This window comes from Meleagris gallopavo, chromosome 3 (assembly GCF_000146605.3).
Source record: "Meleagris gallopavo isolate NT-WF06-2002-E0010 breed Aviagen turkey brand Nicholas breeding stock chromosome 3, Turkey_5.1, whole genome shotgun sequence".
Lineage (NCBI taxonomy): Eukaryota > Metazoa > Chordata > Aves > Galliformes > Phasianidae > Meleagris > Meleagris gallopavo.
The window spans coordinates 46,539,719-46,566,946 of record NC_015013.2 but is presented as its reverse complement, the minus strand read 5'-3'; the positions used below and the strand labels follow the sequence as shown (position 1 = coordinate 46,566,946).

The 27,228-nt window shown below is 33.3% G+C and overlaps 1 protein-coding gene across 1 annotated transcript in view; it reads left to right on the top strand.

Annotated features, from left to right (window-relative positions):
• Window positions 1-25,015, top strand: part of LOC100543356 (cadherin-7-like) — a 29,717-nt gene extending 4,702 nt beyond the window's left edge. The window contains exons 2-6 of the mRNA XM_010708809.1: window positions 2,676-2,970; window positions 10,197-10,316; window positions 13,030-13,197; window positions 14,475-14,662; window positions 24,758-25,015. Of these exons, the coding sequence (XP_010707111.1) occupies window positions 2,676-2,970; window positions 10,197-10,316; window positions 13,030-13,197; window positions 14,475-14,662; window positions 24,758-25,015 (1,029 nt within the window). The remainder of the gene's footprint in view (window positions 1-2,675; window positions 2,971-10,196; window positions 10,317-13,029; window positions 13,198-14,474; window positions 14,663-24,757) is intronic.
• The last annotated feature ends 2,213 nt before the right edge of the window (window positions 25,016-27,228 follow it).

The following is a 27,228-nucleotide window of genomic DNA, read 5'->3' as shown; positions in this document are numbered from 1 at the left end:
TATAATAAAAGATGCACAATTTTTTTTCACCTTTACTCCAAGACCCTCAAAATTGGAGTAACAAAGGCCATCACTAACCCCTTTACTAATCAGTGCAGTAGCAGTTTTCTATCGAGGCATGGTTTCAAAAAGTGGCTTTTGTTCAATATGTCACTCTAGAGCATGAGCCACTGCAGTGTAACTCTCCTGAAGCTTCATGGACTTCAGAGTGAAACTCCTTAAAACACAATATGTTAATCAGTTATTATCTGAGCAAATGGGAAATGCTGAAGCTACTATTGTTCTTTTTCTCTAGTATGTGTAAGTCTTAGTGCATCTTTGAGGATTTATAGTTCTAGTCTCTCCTCTGAAGGTCTCTTTTCTTTTGTAATCCTGCTAGAATGTATTTAATCAAGATGCCCTGAGTAACAAGGTGAAAGGGAGGCTGTGCAGACCTACAGCATGAGATCCAGATGCGAGTGCTAAAGTCTGGTGTGCTGATGGATGAGGCTTTATCCTCATGAGAGAGAACTAATGTTACTCTCTGCAAGCTGAGATGTAGATTCAGTTCCCATCTCTGCCTGAAGAATCTACTTACACATCTCTAATATTCAAACATCCACTCTACCTGATAAATAGCTGAGTACGCTGGTATCATCTGCTCTTTCTCTCATCTAGCATATCCTTAGCTATGTCATAAAATGAGGAATTATTTTTACGGGGAGAATGGGGAAGTCTCAGCCATCACAGAAAGACCAATGCTCTGCTAGAATACAAAATACGTAAAAAAACTGAATTTCTTCAGGGAGATTATAACATTGAATCTTTGTACCTTGTAGCTTCTGTTCTTGAGTTATATGATGCTGTGTAAGTCATAGGATAACCTTGAAGTACAACACAGGGGAAAAAAGAAACACAAGCTGAACAGGTTCTTACTTGTACACACCCCTGTTCCGATGTAAAAAAGATGGGTACTTCTTCCAGTCAAGTCTGAAAAACTAGCAAGAGCTACTAGTGCCAGATTTGTGAGATGAACAGTGATATAGTTTATTGAGTTAACTCAATATTATGGCTGAGGAATAAGCAGTTCTGTGGATGTTCAAAGAAGCTGTGTGTGAAATATACCTTCTCTTGATCTGCTCACAGTGTCAGCATTGACTAATCTTGAGTGTACTGAGAAACAAGAATTTAAAGGTTTGAGAAACTGCACCAAAGCATTCCCAGACTTCTTTAAGTATCTCAGAAGTTACACAGCAGTCAAATGAGGATATGCTACATTTAAAAAAAATGTACCCTAATCTAGTTGAGGCACCCTAGTTCTGTTTTCTTGATCCAGTCCAAAGCTCAGATTCATTTTCCATCTTAAAACTGAGATGGAGTATCCTGCAATTGCAAAACTATGAGATATATTAACAGTGTAATTGAGCTAATGTGTAAGAAATTTTTTATCCATCTGAAGAATTCAAAATTGCTCACCAATTCTTCCCTTCTGATATAGGGAAATGCCTTGCAGCTGTGCAAAGTTATGCTCGAGGTAGCAATTTTCTGCAAGTGTATTTTGGAAGTGATTACTCTCAATGATAATTCCAGCTGAGAGGAAAAAAAATAAAAATAAATAAATAAATAAAAAGGGCATTGTAATGATGATGACAGTAAATCTAACACTAAACTCACCGTATGGAGGAAGAGCAAGTAGAAAATATAAAAGAAACAAAAATGTTGTCTTCACTTATTTTCAAATATAGCTAGCTTTTTAGCTAGTTAAAAAGTAGCATGGGGCATGTGTGTTACTTTGACATGATATTATATTGCTAATACAAGTCTGAGAAGAATTAGGTTTGTGTAAGTCTGGATTTTGTAACAGGAAAGTGTGACTCAGTAGAGAAAAAGGAGCTACAAAAAATGTGGAATCTTTGTGACTTAAAAGAACTTGCAGAATGAGAAGAAAGCTTCTTTCTGTAAGCCTATTTTGCTTTTCCAGTGGGAAATATATTTTGACCTAATGAGATATCTTTCTTTGGAGTCTGCTTCAAGTTTTCCAGGGAAACTACACTTGGCATTTGATGCTGTAGTTCAGACAGCATTAGGACATTTCTTAGTCTCTCTCATATTCTGTATTATCCTTAAGTTAAATGGCAATGAAGAGTATATGGAAGTACAGTTATTGTTCTACTATATAGTAGTGAGAAACTGAACCATTGGCCAATCCATTCTCTTCATTTGAAATATTTTAGTGAACTATACAGTAAACAATGGGGAAAAGAGTATGTAATTTCCCATATAGACACAGGAGCAAACACTAACATCAAGTTTATAGTGACGTATGTTTGAAGCCACAACCTTTAGTAGGGCAATCGACAAAAACCAATAATTACACTTAAGTGAGAGTAAAGGTATATAATGTGTGTATGGGTTTGTATGTGTGTGGTTGTGTAAAATTCCAATACAAGAAGCCTATAAGACCATATAAAATGCGTTTGAAAATGTTTACAGAAAAGAGTGAGATCATTTTGCTCAAAAGAGCAAGCTGACAGATTCAAATGGTCCCTCATGGGCTGTGCACAATAAACATTCAGCTTATCTTTCCAAGAACAATAAAATTTCATGTACTACTGCTTGACATAATTATTTTTACATATCTCCATGCCACTGACTCTCTTGGAAGTTAATCTCATCTCTCATCAATTTTTCACCAGCTTCACTCTGATGTTGATAAAGGAGATGGTTCCATCAAATACATCTTGTCAGGCGAAGGGGCAAGTTCCATTTTCATTATTGATGAGAACACAGGGGATATTCACGCTACAAAGAGGCTGGATCGAGAAGAGCAGGCCTACTATACACTCCGAGCACAAGCACTAGATAGGCTGACTAATAAACCCGTGGAACCAGAATCTGAGTTCGTCATTAAGATTCAGGACATCAATGACAATGAGCCAAAATTTCTGGATGGTCCTTACACTGCTGGAGTTCCTGAGATGTCTCCTGTGGGTAAGTGCAAAATAGACTGTTGGTGTTGTGGGAAACTTTTTACTACTGCCTTTTAAAAATTTCATTATTTTTACTGTATCACACTAAGCTATTTAATTATCTATGAGCCACCTGCAACAGTTAGAAATTTGAAGACTTAACAGGAAATAACATGCTAGATTAAGTATTTACACCTTTCAAAATTTTGTGAAACTCAAATAGCTATGTAGAAACACAGTTAAGCATTTTATGATGTATTTCTCATTCCAATGCCCAGAGGCTTTGTTTTATAATTCTCGTTAACAATAATAAATTTCACACCTATAATATGGTATTCAGAGATGATAATATATAATTTTATTCAGATTAAGTTTGTTCTTAACAAACTCTTCAAGTTCCTTCTAGTACATAACATTTTTTGTAGGTTTCGGGTATACTGTTAACAGTTCGTTTACTGTGAATCTTTCCCAGTGCTGAGATCTAGTTCTCTGCGAAGAATATACAAGTGGAAAACACTGGGGTACAGATGAAGATGGTTGATAAAATTCCAATGGAATCATAGAAAAATGGCTGGCAGAAGCTTCAAACCCTTTCAGAAGCTTTTATTCCTAAATTCATATTAGGGAAGAATTTCAACATTAAATCCGCCATCTCTTCATTTTAAAGAGAGCAAATGGTTATTTGTTGGCAGGTGCTAGAGTTCCATCAAAAGGTGTCTGATGCAGGCCATATAAGATATTTTTTGATGAGTTTTAGTTTAATTTGAAATTATAAATAAGTTTATGACATTAAAAAGCATAAAATTTTTCACTATGTCAATGGAAATATGTGTACGGGAACCAGGTTCTTGATCCTCAGGTTAAGAAAGTTTTATGGTGATTGCAATTAGGAATGTATTTGACTGATTTTAGGCCATATACAAACTTGATATTCTTAGGTAAGACTGAATTTGCTATGGTGTCTTCAACTCAATTTCTTGTATTTTTGCATACTAAACAATGCCTATATATTAGAGCTAGAGAGCCAAAAATGATCTTTCCTGCCTGCACTGTGCAGCAATCATTACATTTTACATCTGAATCTCACTTTAGGAGCCAATAGAATATAAGTAAAACAGTGCTAAGGAGTTTTCTATTTATTTATATTACTGAACAGTGAGCATTTGATACTTTCTCTCATTTGATACTTGATAGTTTTCATTGTTACTGACACACAGTGTGAATGTCTGAAGAAGCAGTGGTGACCTTGGAAAGAAGTATAGACACCACAGTTTTTCAGAAAGGAAAGTGAAGTTTTGATATATTCCTGAGAAATTCCTTCAGGACCTGGGAAAAATAATTGGATAATATAAAATTAAAACATAAATATTCAGCACTTTAAAAATATGTTGTAAATATTAATTTGTTTTATTTTAGGATTTGATTAACTGAGCTGTAGAATACATAAATAATTAGTATTTTACAGCTTTGTTTAGCTCTCTAAGGAATAATATTTCTACGTATCCTTCTTGGATGAGTTAACTCTCTCCTGTACACAAATAGTGACATATGAAAAACTCCTATAAATATCCAAGGTTTACCTACACGCACAGATCCGTGCCGTAAGATGTGTAATCTGCAATGGAGAAGATAAAGACTATGTTTTAAAGGGAGCTAGTTCTGCACATTTTGCCAAATCTGTACTGTATAAATGACTGAAAGAAAGTCTGTCCCATGTGGACTGCATTATCAAATATATATTCAGCCTAGATGGAACACTGTGCAAAATTATTGCTAACTGTAACTGTGCAGTGTCTAAATCTGTGTTGACTAAGGGCAATTTCATCTTAACAGACTTTCTGACCCTACATTTTAAACAACTTCACTGTTTGTATCACACAACTACTGATTTCTAAATTAGTGATTACCATGAAGTTCTTGTGTGGCACTTGTCTTGCATATTCACATAGATTCATAGTTTATTCATATAACACAATTTTTAATTAATCACCTAGAGCATTCATGCAATATTAAGGAGAAGTTATCTTTTATTTAGTACAAAATTATACCATTCACAAGGATTTTTAATTGGGTATTAAACAAAATGAAAGAGATCACAGGATCATAAACCCAAATTAACCAATAAGATTGGAAAATCATAACCTTTAACCAAAAGGGCGGTTATGGAAGTAAAATGATTTCACAAATATTTTAGGATATTATCTAAGGCTAATTGAGGTCAATTTTTTTTATTATTTGAAATGACTTCAGGTCAGGTTCAAATTATGTTTGGGTCAGGTCCAATTATATTGATTATCCAGAAAAGAGTAAATACTTCTTTACAATACATAGCAAGAACCTAAAAGATATAGCTTTTCTGAAGATCTTTGTGGATTTTTTTTAAATTCCTTTTACTTAAAAAATCTGGCAGTATTATATTTCAAACAAAAAAAAATTCAAATTATACTTAAAAGGGGAGAGTTCTTGTTATGTTACACACAAAAATAGCAGATGTGAGACACATGTTTGTCTTGATAATAGCTGGAAATAAAAATTCAATACCAAACATAGCTTTGTCTTTATTTCATTTGCAAGACTCTCCACACATATGAGCAGCTTTACTTATTACTCTACAAGAGAAATACCTGTCTTTCTTGCTAAATTTATTATACATGATAGAGATGGATTGGAACACTTAATATATATTTAAAACAAAGAAAAAGAAGGAAAGAAAGGGGAAGGGAAAGAAAAAAGAAAACCTCTACATCATACTAAGTCTTTGGTACCAGTGGCTAGTTGAGACTGTTGCTCTACATTCACAAACAACATCTGTTTTGGTTTATCTGATCTTGGGCTTTATCCATGAGTAAAGGAAGACTAAAAAGGCTATGGGGAAGGGGAGGAAGGAATGAGCATAAAGCCTGCCTCAAAGTCCATTATCCCCTGTTTTGTGCTCCTGGAGTGGAAATGCTTTATAGTATAATTGCATGAGATCTGAATGAATGCCAGAGGCTGAAGCAAGAAATGCCACACACTAGATTAAAACATGGCTGGACTATTGCATGTAGGTATTAAGGAAATATTATGGATGCCTTAATAGTAATTGTGTTTAATACTTCTAATAGTAGCTGATATTACTCAGAAATATGGAGACAACATAGAAGTGTTTTGAGCACTATACATCATTAACCTCTATTAGTAAATGTCTTTACTAACTGGATATATTTAAAGGCTTATATTTAATTTGTTAATGTGGTTACATTATTCAATTTTATAATTCAATTTTAAGGGAGTGTGTAATTTCAAAAATTAGCATTTCAAAAACTGGCAAGCTGATTTTCCCTTAAATGTTAAAAACTGAAGTTACACACATTTCTTATACAGACCTATTTAAAACTTTGATCAAATATCATGCACTGTAATAACAAGATTTTTAAAAAACACTGTGCAGAAGTTTCTAAAACAATAAACACAGAGATGTAAAGCTGGCCCATTTGAAGAATCGCTAACTCAAAATAAAATGAACAACCCTCTTATCTTGCCTTTATTTGTCCCTATCACAGAAAAGGTTGCTATCTGCAACATGTCCAAAACACCTGTGTATCTTGACTTAGGTAAATTAAAGTACAAATATCATTCTAAATTAAAGGACCTCTTCACAAAACGTTTTCCCTTCCTTTTGCCCTAATACTGTAACTGAAGTAGTTGTCAAATAATTGTGATTCTTTGATATCTATCAATATGTGTTAAAGTTCAGGTTAAAAATGACAGCTTAAACATTCTGAAAAAAAAAGGAAATGTATGCCAGCCACCAAAAAGCCAGTTTGTTATTAGCAGTCATCAATAAAAAAATAAATGGAACACCTTTTGATTAGCAGCACAGATTTTCTCCTCAGTATTTCCTGCTATTGATGAAAAAGTTTATGAAATGCTTTCAAGTAGAATTCATTTTAATGAACTGACATTCTATCTTTGCTACTAAGACCTAGATAATTGTAGAGAAAGACAATTGTAGAGAAATCCACAGCTGAGAGGAAAATAAACTATTTTTCAGTGAATGGACCCTATTTATCTTTTTGGCTTGTATCAGATATGCAAACTCTGAGAAATATTTTAAGTTGAAGTTGTGAAGCTACAGGCTATAACAGTTTATTAATGAAAGTTCAAGATAGGGTTGGTATCCTGTTTACACCTCAGCCCAGGGCTGCGAACAATGCTGCAGTAAATAAGATTTACTGGATCAGAGAGTTTGCTGAATGGAGAGGTTTGGTCCTGTATGTAGACTGCCAAATGGTACCTCTGAGTCTTAAGGTTGGACACTTCCATGATAGATGACCGCCTGTGTTGTAAGGTCAGGGAAAATGCCCAGAAGTAAAGAAGAATAAAATTTAATTGATGGAACATGAACTATCCTTTTGAAAAATGATTTTGTATTTGGAACTATGATGCAACTGATCATTTTTCCTCAACCCATAAATTTACTGACTATCAATAGTACCCATACAGTTTTCTTGGTTACGCTTTCCTTAAAGAAAATGAAGATTTGAATTTAGGATCAGTCTATTACTAGAAAAATTAGGACGTCTCTGTTTTGCAATGATGATCCTCTGAAAGAATGCTTATTCTTCAAAAGATATCCTCTTCCTCTGCGAAAATCTGGAAATCTTTACTGTTGATCTTTCAGTTCATTATGTTTCTCTGCAACTGATTTTCCTCCATGTAGCTTTATTCACATAGTTGTGTTAGCCTGCATATTCTTTTAAAAAATATTTTGTGCAAAAATCTCCCACTAAACATAGAACTTCTGCAAATTCAAATTTTTAGAGTGAAAAGAGTAAAGAAATAATGATAACACTAGCTGTTTTAAAAAATCTTTCTCTTCTATGAGATTTGAGAAAAAGTAATTAGTGCAAAGGAAGTAGATAAGTATCATGATTTTCTAGCTGTTGATTACAGTCAATTAGGATGAGTGCAGAAAGATCTGGCATTAGAATTTCTGCCATTTTTTTTTGTTGTTGTTGTTTACTTGTTTGTTTTTGTTTCTAGAGGATATATGTGTTTGAATGGATACATCTTCAGTTTAAGAGAGAGCCAATTAGATTCCGATACTGGCTTTTGTGTGCCTCACAAATGGTAGAGTCTTTCAGTAGATTTTTACAGTAAACAAGTCCTTCTAAGCTTGCAGGATTTCCAAAATTTCTGTGTTGAGACTGCAGAGCCTGTAATTACTTTGATCTTGTATTGGTCTGAAGTTCTTGAAAGAGGCAAGAGCAAGGAGTAAATGCGTAACTGTCTGTGAGGTTTATAAGCACTTTTCCCTATATTTGCAGACATGGTAAGCTTCACTGGCAGGATTTAGACACTTTGCAAATGTGTTAAGCCTGGCTTTCTCAAAGAGTACAAGGTGTCAAATACTCATTATGATATCCTTCTACTCAAAAGCTTGGGAGACTGGAAAGTTTAAAATAGATCTCAGTGTGAAATTACATTGCAGAGCAATCTGTAAAATCAGTTTGATGTACTGAATCAAAACTCTTAGTTATTCGTGAACATAAAACTGATATATTTTAAGTCCTGTAACAAATAAATGATTTGAAGGATTAACTAACAGTTTTCTTTTTAAACTTCCCATCTATTTAATGTAAAATTTCAGGCAGAGAGTAACATTCTCTGTCCAAAAATATTATTGTCCACAAGAAAGAAAAATAGAACTTGAGATAGAATTGCAATCATAATACTTTGTCATTGTCAGGAAAAGAGGTTAGGCACGTGGGTTAGTTAGGTCATAACTTAAGTGAATAAATTTATCTTATGAAGGATGACTTTTGGTCAGAATTCATCCCAGCAGGTCTCATCCTTTGTTATCTGTACTATTTTATAAAGGGTCTCATTTATTCCTCTCTTTTTCCAAACCTTCAGCCTTGTCCCAAAATCCATTTACAATTCTCTACTTACCTGAGGACAGAAAAAATGAGGAAAATGGATGATGCACATACTATATAAGACATAAAAGATTTTTTCCCGAACTCTTCCTGAATATGTCCAAATAAAACAGATCAGGGTGCAACTTATATTAAATTCACCCTGGTCACTTGTTAGTACAGCTTCTTGTTGAAGAGTAATTTCTGTATTTGTTGCTCTCATATTCATGTGAAAAACTGCATTCACTTGGAAAATGATCGCTCTCTGTGACAAATACTGTTCTCTAATCTTTTGACTAAATCCTGTTTAACAGGGAATTTGATCCTCTGCTGAAGGGGGCATCTGCCAAATTGCTACAATATTAATTTGCAACTTAACCTCCAAATGGTTCCCTAAGGTGTTGAGTGGAAGGTCTCAATGTTCCAGACAATCTGCCAGTGAGAAATAACAATCCTTTCTGCCTATCAAGAGGTGGTGACCATGGCCAAGGCCCTGGCTCCCAAGTGTTGTCTTATTCTGCTCTCAGCATTCATCATGGAAGCAGTGCAGAAAAATAAAAAAATGGGAACTGAGAAGGAGAATACAACACATCGGAGGTGGATCTTGAACGAGATTCTCAGAAACATACACCTTTTGCTAAGCAGATAAACATTTTTTTCTTATTAATTCCTGTTAATATATAAACAGTTCTTTTAGATAAATTACATGGCAGATGATTACCACAAATGGTACTAAAACATTGCAGATACAGTATGAATAGTTTTTAAAGGAATTTAGTAGGAACTCTCAGATGTTTGTTGTCTGTCTTAGCTGAAATATAAACTCTTTAGCTTTTTCTTGTATATAACTGTAACTAATTTTGTAGGATAAAATTAATTTATATATAGGTGTCTAATATCAAAAGATATAATGCCTACATATGTGTTATATTTGAATCTCTAGCTGCTTATAATTTATAATTTTAATATGTTGACTTCAAAGGGAAGTCAATATTTAATACTTAGACATATTTCAGACATTGTCATTATTAAGAACGTTTTCATTTCTCTCACATATTCTCCACTAACTATACTCAGAAATAAAGAAGTGAACTACTGAGTGATATGGGTTTTATCACTGTGAGTCAAAGACTGGGAACATTTGGGAAGTCCAAATTCTATAATAACTGATACTACTGGTTTACAAATAGAACCTTATTTTGTAGACTGAATTACAGAAAAAAAGACCAGTTATGAAAAAGACACCTCACACTCCTCACACTGTTCCAGTTGTATGTTGGCACTGTATGTTGAATACAGTTTGGATCTGTGGATCTTATATGTACAATAGTTTCTTAAACATTTGCAGGTACCTCTGTTGTTCAAGTGACAGCCACTGATGCTGATGATCCTACTTATGGCAATAGTGCCCGAGTGGTTTACAGCATATTGCAAGGACAACCTTACTTTTCTGTGGAACCAAAGACAGGTAATTTTCTACAAATTCTCTTTACTGTAATGCTGAGAAAGTAGAAAAAGTGCATTAAAACATGCTAGGAACTTATTAGTGTAGTCTCTTGGTTAATTGAATACACTAGAGCTTTGTTGATCTTTTATATTTCTGAGCAGATTATAAAAGTTACACATCTGAGCTATGTGATAAGCTTACATTTTTGGAATGGAAACTTTTATCTCCTTGTCAGTCTTCTAGCTCGCTGATCTACTGTTTATTGCAGTATTTCTGAACAATAATAAACTGAAGATGCTGTGAATAGGTTTTATTTTCAGATTGTTCTGGAAATATACAAATATCACCTTCTTATGAGATTTCCTACAATATAGACTTATGCCATGATTGACTCTTCATTTTTCTTTTTAAAATAGAATTTTGTTGTGGAAAATATATCTTTTCTTCATCAATTTGAGCATTAAAGCATAGTGCTTCCCATTATCATTTGGCACACCATTTTACTGCTATTTTCAAAACATCTTTTTTTGAAGCATTTTTTTAATTATTATTTTCATAAATTTTGTGAATATTGCTAGCCACAAGAAAATGCAGTCTTTATTCCTCTGTTTTAACAAACATTGTCCTTCCTGATGTATATTTTGTTCAGTTTTGGAACCCTCACTACAAAAAGGACTTTGAGTTGCTCAAGCACATGTAGACAGAGCATCAAAGCTGGTAAAAAGACTAGAAAACATGACATATAAGGAACAACTGAGGGAATTGGGGCTGTTTTGTTTGGAGAACAAGAGGCTGAGGGGAGAACTCATCCATCTCTGTAACCAAATAAAAGAAAGTTGTAGCAAGGAAAGCATCAGTCCCTTTTCTCAGTGATAAGTCAGGTTACACCAGGGGAGATCTAGATTGGGTATCAGGAAGAATTTCCTCATGTAGAGGATGATCAAGCATTGGAATGGGCTGCCCAGGGAAGTGTTAGAGTCCCTGTCCCTGAGGTATTTAAGAGACTGTGATATTTAAGAAGTTGTGGCTATGTGAAATGTGGTTTACTGATGGGAATCAGTAGGTCAGGTTGGTAGCTCGACTTGGTGATCCTAAAGGATCTTTTCCAATACAAGTAATATGATTCTGTGGCTTGATGATTTTACAGTATCATTTCGCACAGCATTTAAAAAAAAAAAAATTCAATTTGCTTAATTTCAGTCTCCTACATGGAGAAAAATTATACTCTGTATTTCTCTGTATTTCAGAGATGGATAAGCCACAGCAGAAGAGAAACAGAATATTTACCCTATTTGTCATTTAAAAATCAACCAATGAAACAAAAAGAACTGCTGGGTAACAGACCTGAGTCCTAATGTTATGACTAAAAGGTCACACTCTATTTAACAGCACCTAAACTTGCAGAAATAAGTAGTATCAAAATATTAACATATTTATACATTCATATGTTTATAACCTTCATATATTCATGAAAAGGTTAATCCTCTATAGGATTATATAGTATTTTCTTTTTCTCCAACAGGTATGATGTATAGTAGGCTTTTTTTGTCTCTCCTTTTTCTTTAAGAATTCTTTAAGAATTGAGACTGAAATGTTTTCATACATTTTCATTTTGATGTTGTACTCAAATTTCCTTTATGCATGGTAAGTAGCTCCCAAATGATTGGTTATCATTGCCTGGCAATTTAAATGTAGTAGAAAAACAAATGGGCTAGGTAAACTAATGTAGTGACAATAAACTTATGAAATTGTATGTTAATTGTGTTTTTAAAAGTCTTGTCAAATAGCTGAAATAATGCCAGAATATCTGTGAAGTAAATGTTTCAGCCCATGGCAAGTCCTGAATTCATAAGGGAAGAAAGAAATAAAACTGTGACTAAACATTCAGCAAATATCAGATGAAGAGTTATGTGCCTTAGTGTGCCTCTCCTTTATTTAGATTGCTGCTGACACTGAATGCTGTTGGAGTGTGTAGCTGCCTCTCTAGAAATCAGAGCTAGCAGTTCTACTATGCACCAGGCATGAAATATTCATAAAGTCATTATGTTTTGAAAAGCAATATTTATTTTCTGATATATATCAACAGAACTGAAAGAATGAAGCATGGAGCTTTCTTCAAGTTTACACTTCAAATCAAATAATTACAAATTGTATGCAGATTATCAAATGGATATTAAAAAAATACTTCAGATACTACAGTATTTCCTTTAATAAATCAAGACATCTTAATCACATTAATGTTTTCGAATATTTATTAAGCAAATATTTGGTGAAATAAAGTAATTTCATATATATGCAAAGTCTGGCATAATATTAATATTAATAAGTCTTAATGCGGTGAATGACTATTCAAAACACTGTGAAATAATTTTGAACTTGGAATCTTAAAAATGCGTACAGGATATTCTGTTCTTAGCTGTAAGACAATGGGAAATCAAACACAGAAGAGTATACCTTCCAGGAAAGGAAGTGTCATGCAAGTAACTACAGTTCAAGGAGAAGTAAACATGGTCGTGGACCCAAAGAATGTACTACAAACTAAAACATGCTGGTTTTGGACTACTTAAAGTAAGCTTGTAGTATAGCAGTTTATTTCCTAGTAAAATACTGTGATATCAGAGTTGAAGTTATTTCCTCCCTTTTTGCAGTCATTGGTCTGCTGTTACCTTTTAGGGTCAAACTCAGTTTTCACATTAATGTTCTGCAACCATTGACATACCTTGTATTGCTGCAGGCATTATCAAAACTGCTCTTCCAAATATGGATAGAGAAGCCAAGGACCAATACCTTCTAGTTATTCAAGCAAAGGACATGGTTGGGCAAAATGGTGGATTATCAGGAACAACATCAGTAACTGTCACTCTGACTGACGTTAATGACAACCCACCCCGCTTCCCACGGCGTAAGTTACATGAATTGTAGCATTATTTCTAAACATTGCTATTTTCTTTACTTTTTATGTTATACCTAAGGAGAATAGAAGTACTTGGCTTCCTTATTAAATATTTTGAAAATCTCTCAGAGCAAGTTCTATTATTATTATTATTATTGTTGTCATTGTTGTTGTTATTATTATTATTGCTGCAGCTACTACAACTACTTTGGAAAAAAAATTTTTCTTTACCTATTTCAGATCAGTTGAAATGAAGTTATATAGAGCAGGTGCATTTATTGATGTACTTTACTTCTTCACTACAAATAAAAGGATGAAAAATAAACACCTTAAAACATTTCTATCTTTTGTCAGCTGGACTTCAGAATGAACAATTTCTTAACTTGACTGTTAGTCCTTAACCTTCCTTTGTCAATTCAGCAGGATTTCTCTAGTGCATGGAGTGTTTCCTAAGAAATTGTAGATCTGTAAAATCATCTTCCCTCAACGAACTGTCTCTAACCAAGGTGGATATCATCCCAGCCAAAGAAGGGAGTACACAGTTGTATTGTCATACCAGTTTATAAGTAACATTCTGTCTGGTATGATTTTTATTTTATTATTATTTTTTTAATTTACACTATCTTATAAAGTCCTCACAAAATTAAGTTAAAGTAATGGCGGAATATATTAACTCCACTCAACTCCAGTGATATAAACCAGACTTCCTGCCACTAATAATTTGAAATAATGATAGAATAACAGAAGTTGTTTTTGAAAGTGAAGATATTGCCTTTTGACTGCAGATATCTTTTTGACAGCGTATATATGGTTTTATACTTGAATGAAAATACTGGAATATTCAAGATTGCAGGTGATGACTTTACTTTTAAATAAATGATTGTATCTTTGTTTCTAGTCATATTAGGAGTGTAAACTCCCTAATCAAGACATAGATTTGTAATATGATAAGGCTTTGTACCAATTTTACTTGATATATTTACTTTATTTCCTATATTTGTGGAAAATAAGTAGTATTTTTTACCTTGGAAAATTGCAGACATTTGTATGACTAAGTGTTGAATAAAATTTATGCATCTTTGTCTTGGATTTCTCTCTTGTGGAAGAAAAAAAAAAAGATCCATCATAACGAAAAGCTAGAAAAGAAATTGAAAAAAAAATCATATTTTAAACTGAAATATATTTTCTGGTATCCTGAGTAAATATTCAGTTGCATGAATATAGATTACATTTTAGCTTACAGACTCAGAAATCTCTGAATTTATTATATTTTTTGAATTTCGCAGGATCATATCAGTATAATGTCCCAGAGTCCTTACCTGTGGCATCTGTAGTGGCCAGAATAAAAGCTGCCGATGCAGATGTGGGACCCAATGCTGAAATGGAGTATAAGATTGTAGATGGTGATGGTTTGGGAGTATTCAAAATTTCTGTAGACAAAGACACCCAGGAGGGAATCATCACAATTCAGAAGGTAAGTCTGAATTTTCTGACTGATTAAGTTTGAATCTGGGCAAGATAAGGGAAGGAAATGTGAAGGTATGTGTGAAAATTGTTGTGATTTTTTTTGTTGCTTTTTTTGTTTGCTTGTTTGTTTTATTGGGGTTTATGTTCGTTTGTTTCTTTGTTTTTAAAAATTCTCCAGCAGAAATAGAAATCTCAAATTTTCTCTCATTTGTTTTTGTGTTAAAGAAAAATGTATTTCTTACAATAGAAATGTAAGCTCAGAATCCAAAATGAATCCAAAGCATAACTTTACAAAACAAATATTCCCTTTGATTAATCATGTTCTATCCAGGAGATATACAGTATTATCAATAAAATTATTTATTGGTAAGACTAGCTGTTTTGTAAGAAAATATTTTATTTTCTATATTATTCCCCAGCCCCAAAATATTAAAACAAATATTTTTCTTTTAGCTTTCTATACATGCAGCTAAAGTGACTAACAATTTAAAAAGAAAAACCATATTTACATAAAAATATTAAAACTCAGCTTTTTTGCATTTCTGCAACACATTTTAAATGGTATCCTTTTTAAAAATAAATGTGGACTGAAATATTTTGGCAGAAAATTTTAGTTTTGAGGAGAATGGTAAAACAAAGAAAGAAAATCTTGTACATAAGAGCATGTTGTGAATATTTGTCACTGGCAACACTAAAAGTACATGGCCTATCTCTCCTAAGTTATTTAATATCCTGTAAAATGTAAGACTGATTTAGTATTTTAGAATTAGTATATTCCTGAACAAGCACCAATAGTTTGTTTGATTATTTGGATAATTTTTCTTACAGAGGTACTCTTTAGACTTTGCAAATTTCATGCACAAATTTTCATTATTTTTTTTCCTTCCAATGTACCAATGTCTTTCTAAAGTAATATAAAATTTTAGTACCATATCTTCTTTGAAATAAGTTAATACTACATGATGTGGCAAAATAATGGGCTAATTCTCTGATGCCCTGAACACCAGCTGAGAGCTGGTAAGCATCTATAGATGTCAGTGAAAATGCGGGACATTCAGCAATTTTGAAAAGCTCTAATAAATGTAATATAAACCTTTTTTTTTTTTTTCAAGGGAAAAGCAATTGTCTGAGTCTTCTTGCAAACTGCTAATTCCTTCTTAGCACATTTGAAATACAAGTGATGAAAAATTAATCCATTCTTTGTACAACAGCCAAATTCTGTGTGGATACTTCAACTTGTTCATTTCAAGATTTTTGCAGAAAGATCTGGAAGTGTTATGGACACCCTAGAGGGAGGGTGTTTATCAGTATCACAGAAAGCAACGCAGACAGTTGGGATTGTCAACAGACTAATTTGGGAGCTTATAAAAACATTTTAATTTTCACTCTATACTTGTAGTCACAATGCTTTTTCTGGGACTCTCTTAATTCTAGTGCACCAATAATTGTCCAGCAGAAAAATAATTGTCATTTATTATTTCTATAATCACTTTCATTAGGGAACTGAAGTGATTGTTTCAGTACTGGCTATTTGTGAAAAGAATCTCCCTATGAAATGGCTACTTGACTGCAATTTTTGATCCAAAGAAATGCTCCGGTTTTGCAAATAATTTTTAAACCTAATAAATACTGCTGTAATAACAAAATACTTCAGATTTTTTTTCTTTGCAACATTACAAATTTTCTCTCATTCTCCTACCATTATTAAATACATTACCCCTGTTGTATTCAAACATAAATCCTCATGCTGAAGGGGATCTCCCAAATCTCTAGATGCTATTAGGTCTCAATTTGGATTCTAGGGAACTTAAATACCTTGCTCAAAGATGAAAGATCTTTCCTATTAACCTTGTAAATAGTACAGAGAGTTGACTGCAAGGGAAGAAAGAAGTGAGGAGTCCAAACACAGTAGCCACAAAAAACTGCAGCTTCTCCTCTTGAGGGCAGGCACATGGAATACCGTTAATGAGTGTTCTTAGGTTAAATGGGCTTCAGCTACAGAGGCTACCCTGACAGGGCCCCACAGAGTAAAGCAGTCATGATCCTGCATGATGATGTGAGCTTTTTAGTAAGGAATGAGGGAAGAAACCATAGCATGATAACTATCTAAACATTTTACTACCTGGCACATGAAGTTCCGAACACCTCTGAGAGCCACCTGTTCTTTCATTTTCATACCCCTGAATTCAGCTGAGACACTGAGAAATAGCTCAGCCTCCAAATGTGTGCCCATCATTTTAAACTTGTTCATATTTATATGCTTAGATAATAGTTTCTCATTCATATCAAGCAGAAAGACTTCTGAAAAGGTATACTTGGATTCTAAAAGCAAATATGCTCTTTAACTTTGAATACTTTTGCTGCAATCACACATACAAAGGCCACACATCCAAAACACAGTAAGTGTGACTGAGCATACAAAGGCAATACTCCATCCACTTTAGTGCTGGGTGTTGTGGAGGATGTTTGGCAATTGTTTATTAGAGCTTCACACAGAAGCTGAAGATTTTATGTTCTGTTCCTAGAAAGATAACCATTTTGAAACTATTTGAAAAGTTGACTCTCACACTACAAATTAAGTTTTTATTTTAAAATGTGAGGAAAAAAAAAAAGCTTTTGTTAAAAAATATGTTAAGATTTAAGAATTCAGTGAGAAAATTGAGATTCTTTGTACTCCGATTGCATAAAATATTAAATGAAAAATTCCCAAGGATCAGCAAAAACTGCAATGTATGCATTTATGTATAGAAGGTCAGAAAAATTCAACAAGTTTGGAAAAGACAGCTATCAAGGACAGAGATAATATAAAAGATCAAATATCTAAGAATTTCCCAAAATTACTTGTCTGTAATGGCTTGACTAATTTGACTAATTTAACTAATTATTGACTATAAGTTTTTGGTGTGAAGGTTGGGAAAGTTTATGAATGCAGTTTGAATAGGTTTGTCTATTTATTCATTCATATGCATTTGCATACATTTTTTTCTCTGTACCTCAAGGACTCGGAGACTAAAATACCAAAAGACAGGAAAAACAAGCATACATGTTTTTATTCTAACACTGATATTCATTGAAATATGTATTTTATTCTGCTTTCATAAAAAAAAAAGTATTTAACAATTTTACTTGTGTTAATGGCACTAAATATATAATGTCTAACTTCCACAGCAATACATAACAAAATTCATTAATTGACTTCACATGCAAATAATTTATCTAATATATATCTAGGAAGGCATATAAAGTATAATAATACATAATATTGATAAAAATAATATATAAACAAAAGCTTCGGACTTGTCAAATGAAACATAAGCTCCTAATTTACTTTTCTTCTGTACAGAGCAATCTAAATATATCACCTGCTCACATTCCATGCTAGAGTTCTGATGTTGCAAATAATGCAACAGCTTGGTTATTCTCTAGCTCCAAATTATTTCTTCCTCTTCAACCCCCAACTCAGTACACACGTGCACACTTTAGTGAATTCCTAAGTAAAACTCAGTCAGGTGCCTAAATTACCATAAAAGAGGATTTAGAAGAACATCAATATTAGATGATTTTTTAGAAAAAAAATCTCACACAGCTTCTGAAATGGAACTGGATATTTATATTCTACAAAAGTATTTGAAAATTTTATCCTCGTTTACAATGTGACTCAATTTTCCGTCTGTAAAGTAGGATTAATTCCTTCCTATGATTTCATTTGTAATTCCCATTCTGCTATAAATACTCTGTAAGGATGCCGATCTTTTGCATGTGAATAGTATATCATTCCACAGTCATGAGAGTTTTTGAAAGGAATTTTTCAGCAGATATTATTTTTTTTAATGGGTTTGATTGGTCTCTACAGTAACACACTTAGAACTGAAAAAACATTTACGGAAATGAATAATGTAACAAATTTTATAGTGTCCTTGTAAAACTATGTTTATACAAGTTCAAAATTAATTCATGTTGACTGTTTAAAGAATCCTGTTCATAAGAGAAATAAAGGGAATTTTGGCTTCATTTCTCAGCAAATTAATATACAGACCATATAGAACTTCCAAAGCTTTACTCCTAAAAATAGAGTACTGAGAGTCGCATCATATACGAATGGTTTGAACTTTATTCACAAACTTGCAGGCTACGGTTAGTCTTCAGTAATAATAATAGCTGAGTTGCAAAATGTCTTAAGATAAAATCTGATATACAATATGCACACTCCAACACCTTTATCAGTTACTTAGTGCTTCAAGTATGATAATGGTAACTTAAAAGTATAAAAGGCTGCATGGTAGTTTTTTATTATATCTATCACGTGGAACTTTTTGGAAGGATATGATATCTGATTCAAGCTGTTTGAAGCCTGTGGGAAATTTTATTGAAAAAAGTCTGAAGGCGCTGTTGAGAGTTGTCTTGTCTTGTAGCAAATGACAAGCATAAAGATTTCACACTATATTGTTATTGCTCATTTGTCTTCATTTCTTCCCCAAATACACGACTCCACTACCACTATCACCAAACCATTTGAATGTAGTATAGAAAAATGTGAAAATAAGTTTTGCAAGTACTTTCTCATAGAAATTGGCTGCTAAGATATAATTCTAAAATCTGACATTATTTTAAGAGTAATAATGGCAATTATAAAAATGGGGATTTTATGTGTAAGCCTTTGACTGAAAAGCTATCTTTCTGTTAGTGTTAACATTTCTCTTTTTTTTTTCCAGCTAAAAAATTTGCTTTCAATTCTATATCAGAGTTTACAGTGTAAGAACTTGAGCCTACCATGGATCCTTTGAGAGATAATGTGCATTTGTTTGATGTACTGCGGCTTTCAATATAAAACCTCAACTAGACTTAAAAATGGGATTTTCACCTCTGTAAAGTACATTATTAAAAAGTTACCATACAGTAAAAAATGAACATTACAAAAATAGGTTTCCTGTGAAGATAACTTCTTATCCAGTCTCTGAAATATAGATGACTTGTTTTGTAATTTCCTTCACATAGGAAAGAATTCTTATCTTTTTGAAGAAAAAGACAGACAGAAAGAAAGTAAACACAAGAACACAAAGCCTGCAATTGAGAGAAAGATAAATGGTCCTGCACGGGACCTAATCAGATAACATTAATGCACAGATATTAATGAAGCTGTCAGGATCTAGTCAGAGTACTGAAGAACTGATGTATATATACATCGTCCTTTCAGCCTTCCACTATGGTGATGTAGTGATTTGTAAGCTGCTGACTTGGTACTCCATTACTGGAATCTATGCTTTTGTTTTAAAAGGAAATTATAACAATGTAGTCCACAGGCTAGTTGAAAATTGCTTACTAAATAAAAAGCATTAGTAATAACTAGATAAGAGAAAGGAAAAAAATGAAGAACTTCTCAATTCATATCATCAGTCTTTTAGTCTGTAGTGCATAATATCTTCATTGTATTGTGCATGAAAGATTTCCTTCAGATCAAGAAAGTTTGCACACTCACCGTGTCTTAGAAATTTTGTTTATTTTCCGAAACTAGAATATGCATCAAAGCTTGGTACTTTTGTATGAATCATAGAATCTGAGATTTGTATCTTACTGGAGTAGACTGAGGATGATGACTTCAGATTTATGGTCATTGTCACATCCCACAGGAAAAACTACTGTAAATAAATTCTACTGTAAAGAACTAAGGAGAAAATGATAGTGTTGCGATTTATAACCCTATATCATGTGGTGACGTAATCTTGCCCTTACATTCTCTACCTCTTCTAAGCAGCAATGGTTTCATATCACAGATATACATATAAGTACATCAGATTTTTTTTTTCTTTGTTTGTTTTCCACTAACAAAGAACTTTTACAACTTTCATAAACTTTCAGCAGCTTTAGGTACCAGATATAAGGGAATTCAAGGGTAGGATTCATATTACTGAAAGCGGATGTTTATATTGATATTCACTTCTACTGGCTGGTAAAAAACAGATAGTAAGTAGATCAGGTGATTTATTCCCTAGAAGGACTTCTGCTCACAGTAAGCAACATATAATTTTCTCAGATTTATATGACTAATTTAGAGAAGGTAAAAATTGCCCTATGTAAGCAGACGTGTTAAACATAAACATCATTCATTTTTCATCTTTTCTACTGAATGTATTCTCCTTATTCTCTACTAATGCAAGATTCCACTCAAATATATGAAACATAATGGTTTAAATGGACATGTCAAACTTATGTTAAATATCCACATGGAAAACAAATGATTTTATGATTTTTAATTAAAAACTAAAAATCTAATCTAGTCTTTTGAAATCAATACAGAAACATAAGGACATGTGCAAAATTTTCATTTAAATAATTTCTTCATAATTGTGCTTAGTTTAAAAAAATTATACTCTATACATACTTTGTATCAAATTCAATTTTTTCATCATATTTTTTCCTTAAATAATAGTGATGTTGACATTAATATGTCATGAGAAGCTGTTTTGTCTCCATCTTCATTAATTCCACATGTTTGATTAAGTATTGTAATTGAAACTGACAGATTTTAACAGATATCAGTGATTAATGGAAACAAGTTAGCCTTTCCTTCTATAGTGTTTGCAACTTCAAAGTCAAAATAGTAACTTGAAAATCTAACAATCCCCAAGATAGGAAAATTTTTGTGATACTATTGTGTTGAATCTTGGAGTCACAAGATATGTGGTGTATGTAGGAATATTTAAGTGGAAAAACCACTACCACTACTTATTTTGCCTTTTAACTTGCCACTCAGTGGATAGTCCTTCGTTTTTTGGTTTTCTGGTTTGTTTATTTGTTTGTTTGTTTGTTTGTTCTTTTGTTTTTGTTTTCTTTTTAACAGAAGTTATCAACAATAAGTCCTCCTTTTTATTCAACAGAAAATGTGCTGAAATTTTAGGTGTCACGACAAAGTTTCATCTTTTCTATAGTATTAATCAGTTATATAGGGCTACTCAAAACATCATGGGAAGATTAAAAATAGAAGATATGCAGTAGTACATATCAATATAAGTTGAATAGAAAAATAAGCAGTATAAAGAGTACAGTATAAACTGGGCTAATCACTTGTATGTCTATGAAAATTAAGTTGCCACAGAATTTTCTGTCTGCCATGTCAGAGAGAGTCATAGAATCATAGAATATCCCTAACTGGGAATCAACAAGGCCAGATTTTGGCTCTACTCAAGTCCACCCCAAAATCAAACCCTATGTCTGAGGGCAGCACCGAAACACTTCTTGAACTCTGGCAGCTTGGGACCATGACCACTGCCCTGGGCAGCCTGTTCCACACCCAACACCTTCAGGTGCAGAACCTTTCCCCTCCTCTGTCACAGCTCCATGCCATTCCCTCAGATCTTGTCTCTGTCACCAGAGAGCAAAGCTCAGCACTGCTCCTCACTTCTCTCATAAGAAGCTGTGGGCCTCCCTTCAACCTCCTCTCAGCCTCTTCTACTCTGGACTTAAAAACCAAGGGACCTTGGCCACTCTTCGTACATCTTGCCCTCTGGGCCCTTCACTGTCTCTTCAGCCCTCCTTTGGACACTCTCCAATAGTTTTAAACCCTTCTTATACTGTGGCACCCAAACTGCATACAGTGCTTGATGTGAGGCTACAAAGCACAGAGCAGAGCAGGACAATCCCTCACCTCACCTGGTGGAAGTGCTGGGCCTAATGCACTCCAGGGTATAATTGCAACTTTTGGCCAACAGGGCACAGACTCACGTACAACATGCATACTCATTTGAACACCTACACAAACTGTCAGCCTAATGTAACCCCTTTTAAACCCTAATTTACTATAATCCCTTGAGACTCACCCATCAGCCACTTAATCAGTTTCCAAAACTGAATTCTGAATTGAATGGAAATATATAATTTGTTAAAAAATTCTGCTTTTTTATTCACCAAATATCAGACTTTTTTCAATGAAACCCTTCAGGTCATAATTTCTGTAGTCCATACAACACCGTTACAGGAAAAAAAAAATTAATATATTTCCACGTGTGTCTGTCTTCTCTCTAACCTTGCTGTTCATCTGGCAATATCATTTGCATTGTTTTCTGAGAGATTTTTCATCTTAACATAGAATCATAGAATGGCTTGAGTTGGAAGGGATCTGAAAGCCATTCAGTCCCAAGCCGCTGCTGCGGGCAGGGCAGCTACCCACTAGATCAGGCTGCCCTGGTCCCAGTCCAACTTGGACTTGAATACCTTCAGAAACGGGGCATCCGCAACTTCTCCAGGCAGCCTGTGCCAGTGCCTACATCACATTATATTAGCATTATGGCTGTGAGGTGTGTTCCATGACTCATATTTTGAAATTTGAAATATAAAGCCAAGATTAAGATTCAAAACAATGTCAGTAGCAATACATACTGACCAGTATCCAATTGTATCAACTGTATTGGCCAGTATTCAGATTGCCCTTCTTTTATGCCCTTCTTCTTTGCCCTTAACACTTTTTGGAGAACTGAATACTTAGTGCAGAAAGTGAGTGCTTACATGAAATGAAGATCATATACATTTCTTTTCAGAAAAGATTTTTGCTGCCACATGAAGTCTATAAAAGTTTCCAAGTGTGATGTGTTGCAATTTATTTTTCATTTCTAAATCCAGGCTGTTTACAGCTGTATTGTAATGCCAGCTTAATCGCAGACTTTAAGATGCTCATTTGGGATTTTATTTTACTGTAACTTGATGGAAAACTTAGACCCTCACATTTGTAGGTCAACAGATGTATATTTCACCTCTGTTACTCTTCTGAATGAGTACAGGAATATTTTGCAGATACTGTCATATTATTTTTCAGGCCCATTTCAGATATTTATGATTTGTTCAGGATCAGAGTTGTTGAAACCCTTTTTAAATCTGTTTTATGCACTTGGAAATCTAGTTTGAAAAGACAGTAGACTAATAAGACTCCAGTTTTGAAATGCTTGGGTCTTTTGTTTCTGTTCTTAATTTGGAATCGTAAAGAAATATTAAGCTAGGGAATTGCTGCAAGCTGATAGTCTAAGAATCTAGGTGCAAAGTAAATTCTTTTAATATTAATATGATGCTTTTCTTCAATAATTTCCTTCAGTGTCTGTGAGGTAAAGGATTATTTTTCTGAAACAATTTTTGTAATGGTATTGTTTTCTAGACCACATGTATCCCATGATGCTGGAGGATAATTTTGGAATTCTAATGTAGCATTAATTCCAAAGGAAACTCTAAATTAATTGAAGAAAATAAAAGTGGAATAAAAGTGGAAACAAATTATAAAGATTTTGTTTAATAAAGAAAACAAACAATCTTCAAGTTTCTTCTAAGTAAAAAGTCTTGTAGTATATACAATGCAGTTTGATAGATTCCTACATTATCTCTACAAATTTGTACAGAACTTCAATAAATAGTTGATAATTAATGTCAATGATATACAAAAACAAAAAATCAAAATAAGGGTTTTTTCAGTGAGATGTTTTCAGTAGTGAATAATATATTTATTTCTAATGTCTGGTTACTATGGCACAAGACATAAGACAAAAATAATTCATTCACAGCAATGAAATGATGAAGGAATATTTGATTCCCATTGAAGTCACAGAATGTTTTACTATTAACTCAGAGAAATCTTGTTTCGTTTACAAGGTAGAACAGATTTATCTTTCCCATTACATCATTGAGGAATATTCACTAGAATAAATTTTAGTGGAACTAAAGTGTGTTCTTGAAAAATCCTACGCATACTTTTCTACTACAAAACAAAGCATGGAAATATTCACAAATCTATTATCTCCCACTTTTTGTTTGTTTGTTTGTTACATTTAGCGAATTAAACATTTTTTAACAACACTAATGAAAAATTAACTTTAATATAATGAAAAATAACTTTAGTATCTTATGATTACCTCATTGTCATTTGAGTTATGTTTAATCAGACTGAGCAAGACACTGCAAACACAGTGCTTGGAGAAAGCTGAAAGAAGAGCCATACACTATGTTCTGTCAATCAAAAGTACTGTTTGGATAAAGATGGCAAAACTCAATTTTTACTTTTGGCTGTTGTGAGTTTTGCAGCAACGTTATGGGGTAATACAATTTTCAAATAATTTTTTCTGTATAGGAGTTGGATTTTGAAGCTAAAACAAGCTATACCCTGAGGATAGAAGCAGCCAATATACATGTTGATCCTCGCTTCCTAAGTCTGGGACCCTTCAGCGACATGACAACAGTGAAGATAATCGTAGAAGATGTTGATGAGCCACCTGTGTTTACTTCACGTTTATACTCCATGGTGGTGTCTGAAGCAGCGAAAATCGGCACTATCATTGGAACTGTTGCTGCCCATGATCCAGATGCCTCAAATAGTCCAGTCAGGTAATTAGAATTATAGAATGATATAATTACTTAGATTGGAAAAGACTAAAGATTATGCAGTCCAACCGTCAACCTGATATATTGATTCCCATCACTAAACCTCCTTAATGCTCCTTAGTGTCACGTCCACATATCTCTTAAATACCTCTTGGTTTCAGGACTTATCACTTCCGTGGGTAGCCGGTTCCAATGCTTGACCCCCCTCTCCGTGAAGAAGTTCTTTTTAACATCCAATTTAAATCACCTGTGATGTAACTTATAAGACTTCTTAACAGTATATTTATTTAGCCTTTGTTTTGATGCTGTTTTGTTTGTTTGATTGTTTTTGTAGTGGGAGATTATTTGCTTACATTGAAAGCAATATTTTTTTTCCTTGCAGAAGAAGACAAAGATACTGTGCATATTTTTAGTTTTATACACATGAATTGATAACATTTCAAAAAATAATATATTTAAGTCTCTGAAAGTCAGTAAGAAAAATAAATAAATAAATTAGCAAAGATATAAATTCAGGATTCCAAAACAAAAATAATCCTTGTTATATTACCTATATTATTTTATTTGTAAATTTAGGAAGAATGTGTTATAATCTGTAACAAATTATGTTGTGTTTTTTCTAGTTACAGCCAAGATCTCTCTCTCTCTCTCTCTTTTCATTTTCTAATTGCATTACACAAGAATGCAGTAGCACTCAAACTCTTTTACATGGCAAAGCACAACTGAGAACTCACCAGAAAAATATATAGCAATAAACCGTTTATGTGAGACAAATGGATAGGGTAAGAATCCTGTACTTGTCAGGATGATTAATGGCAATAGTCTTCTGGCTTTCGTATGTTCTGCTACAGTTAAGTATCTTCAATTGAAATAGAAACATATATGAACAGTATAGACAGATGATGATCCTCAAGATCTTCTTCCTTTGTCTGGCATATGAAGAACTTGTAGATCTTCCATAATCTAATGTCAAAGAGCATAAGGAACCTAAATAAAAAAATATATATTTTTTTTAAAAAAGAAACTTTGATTTTATATTTCACTATACCTGAGGGGGAAAAAAAATCTCAGAGGAAAAAACTAATCACTAATTAAAACACTAATAAGTTACTTATTGCTCCTCTTATGCATAGTAGTAGTATTGTCAAAGGAACATAGGAAGGATCTGTAGGGTAGTACTGTGACTCAGGAATTCTGAGGACATAAATAGCTGTAGCAGGAAGACAATAATGCAGTTGAAATTTAGTACTAAGTTTCTTTTGTTATTGTTTGTTTACGGCAGATTAGAAAACATCGCATTTGAATGTCATCTTTTTTGGTGATGCTAAATTTTTACTTTCATGTATAGAATATGACCTTGTGAAACTGATAACTCCATTATTTTTGAAGCAGGAATTCTAATTGTAAAAGTAATGCATATGTTTTACTCCTAGAGGTGATACAAGTGTTCTCTCTTTCATTACATATATTTGCAGCAGATTCAAAATAGCTGCTTCCTATCATGAATAAACAAGTCCTAGATGGATGAGTTGGCAGGGATTTACTTGTGAAATTTATCTGTGATGATCTTTCTCTGCTGTGGCAGTGTTTTCTGGCATGGATGTTAGCATGTAGTATATAATACAGTTTTGCAGAACTATGTAGAGAGGATTAAATCCAGTTCCATAAGTTAAGTCCATACTCTGTATGATTTTGTCTCCTGTGAAAATCTAAGGATGAATTTATTGGCCCTGTTAAATGATTTTTTGTTTTGTTGTGTGATTTTTTTTTTAACAATTCCATCATAAAAATTGTTATATCACCAGTTTAACTGACATCTAGAAGAATTCTTCTGTTTCAAAGCTGTTTGGAATTTGAAGGAGATGAAAATGAGTGTTTCTCAATATGCTTGTGAACTTGCTATATATGTTGTCAGATGCACTGACAAACTATATAGAGATATCCTGCATCTGTTCTGATGTAGATAAGAGACCAGACTCTCCTAAAACAAGAATTTGTTAAAGGGGATTAAAGCATAAAGCTTTTCATGATCAATTTCAAAAGTTTTATTTTTTAATCTGTAAATAAGCACTAATAATTCCAAATATTGGAATATGGATAGATTAAAAATTTTGACTTGTTACAATTTAGAAAAGGTTGCAAATAATGGATCAAATATGCTTAGAACTTTGACAATACAAAAAAGGAAAGGAAAGGAAAGGAAAGGAAAGGAAAGGAAAG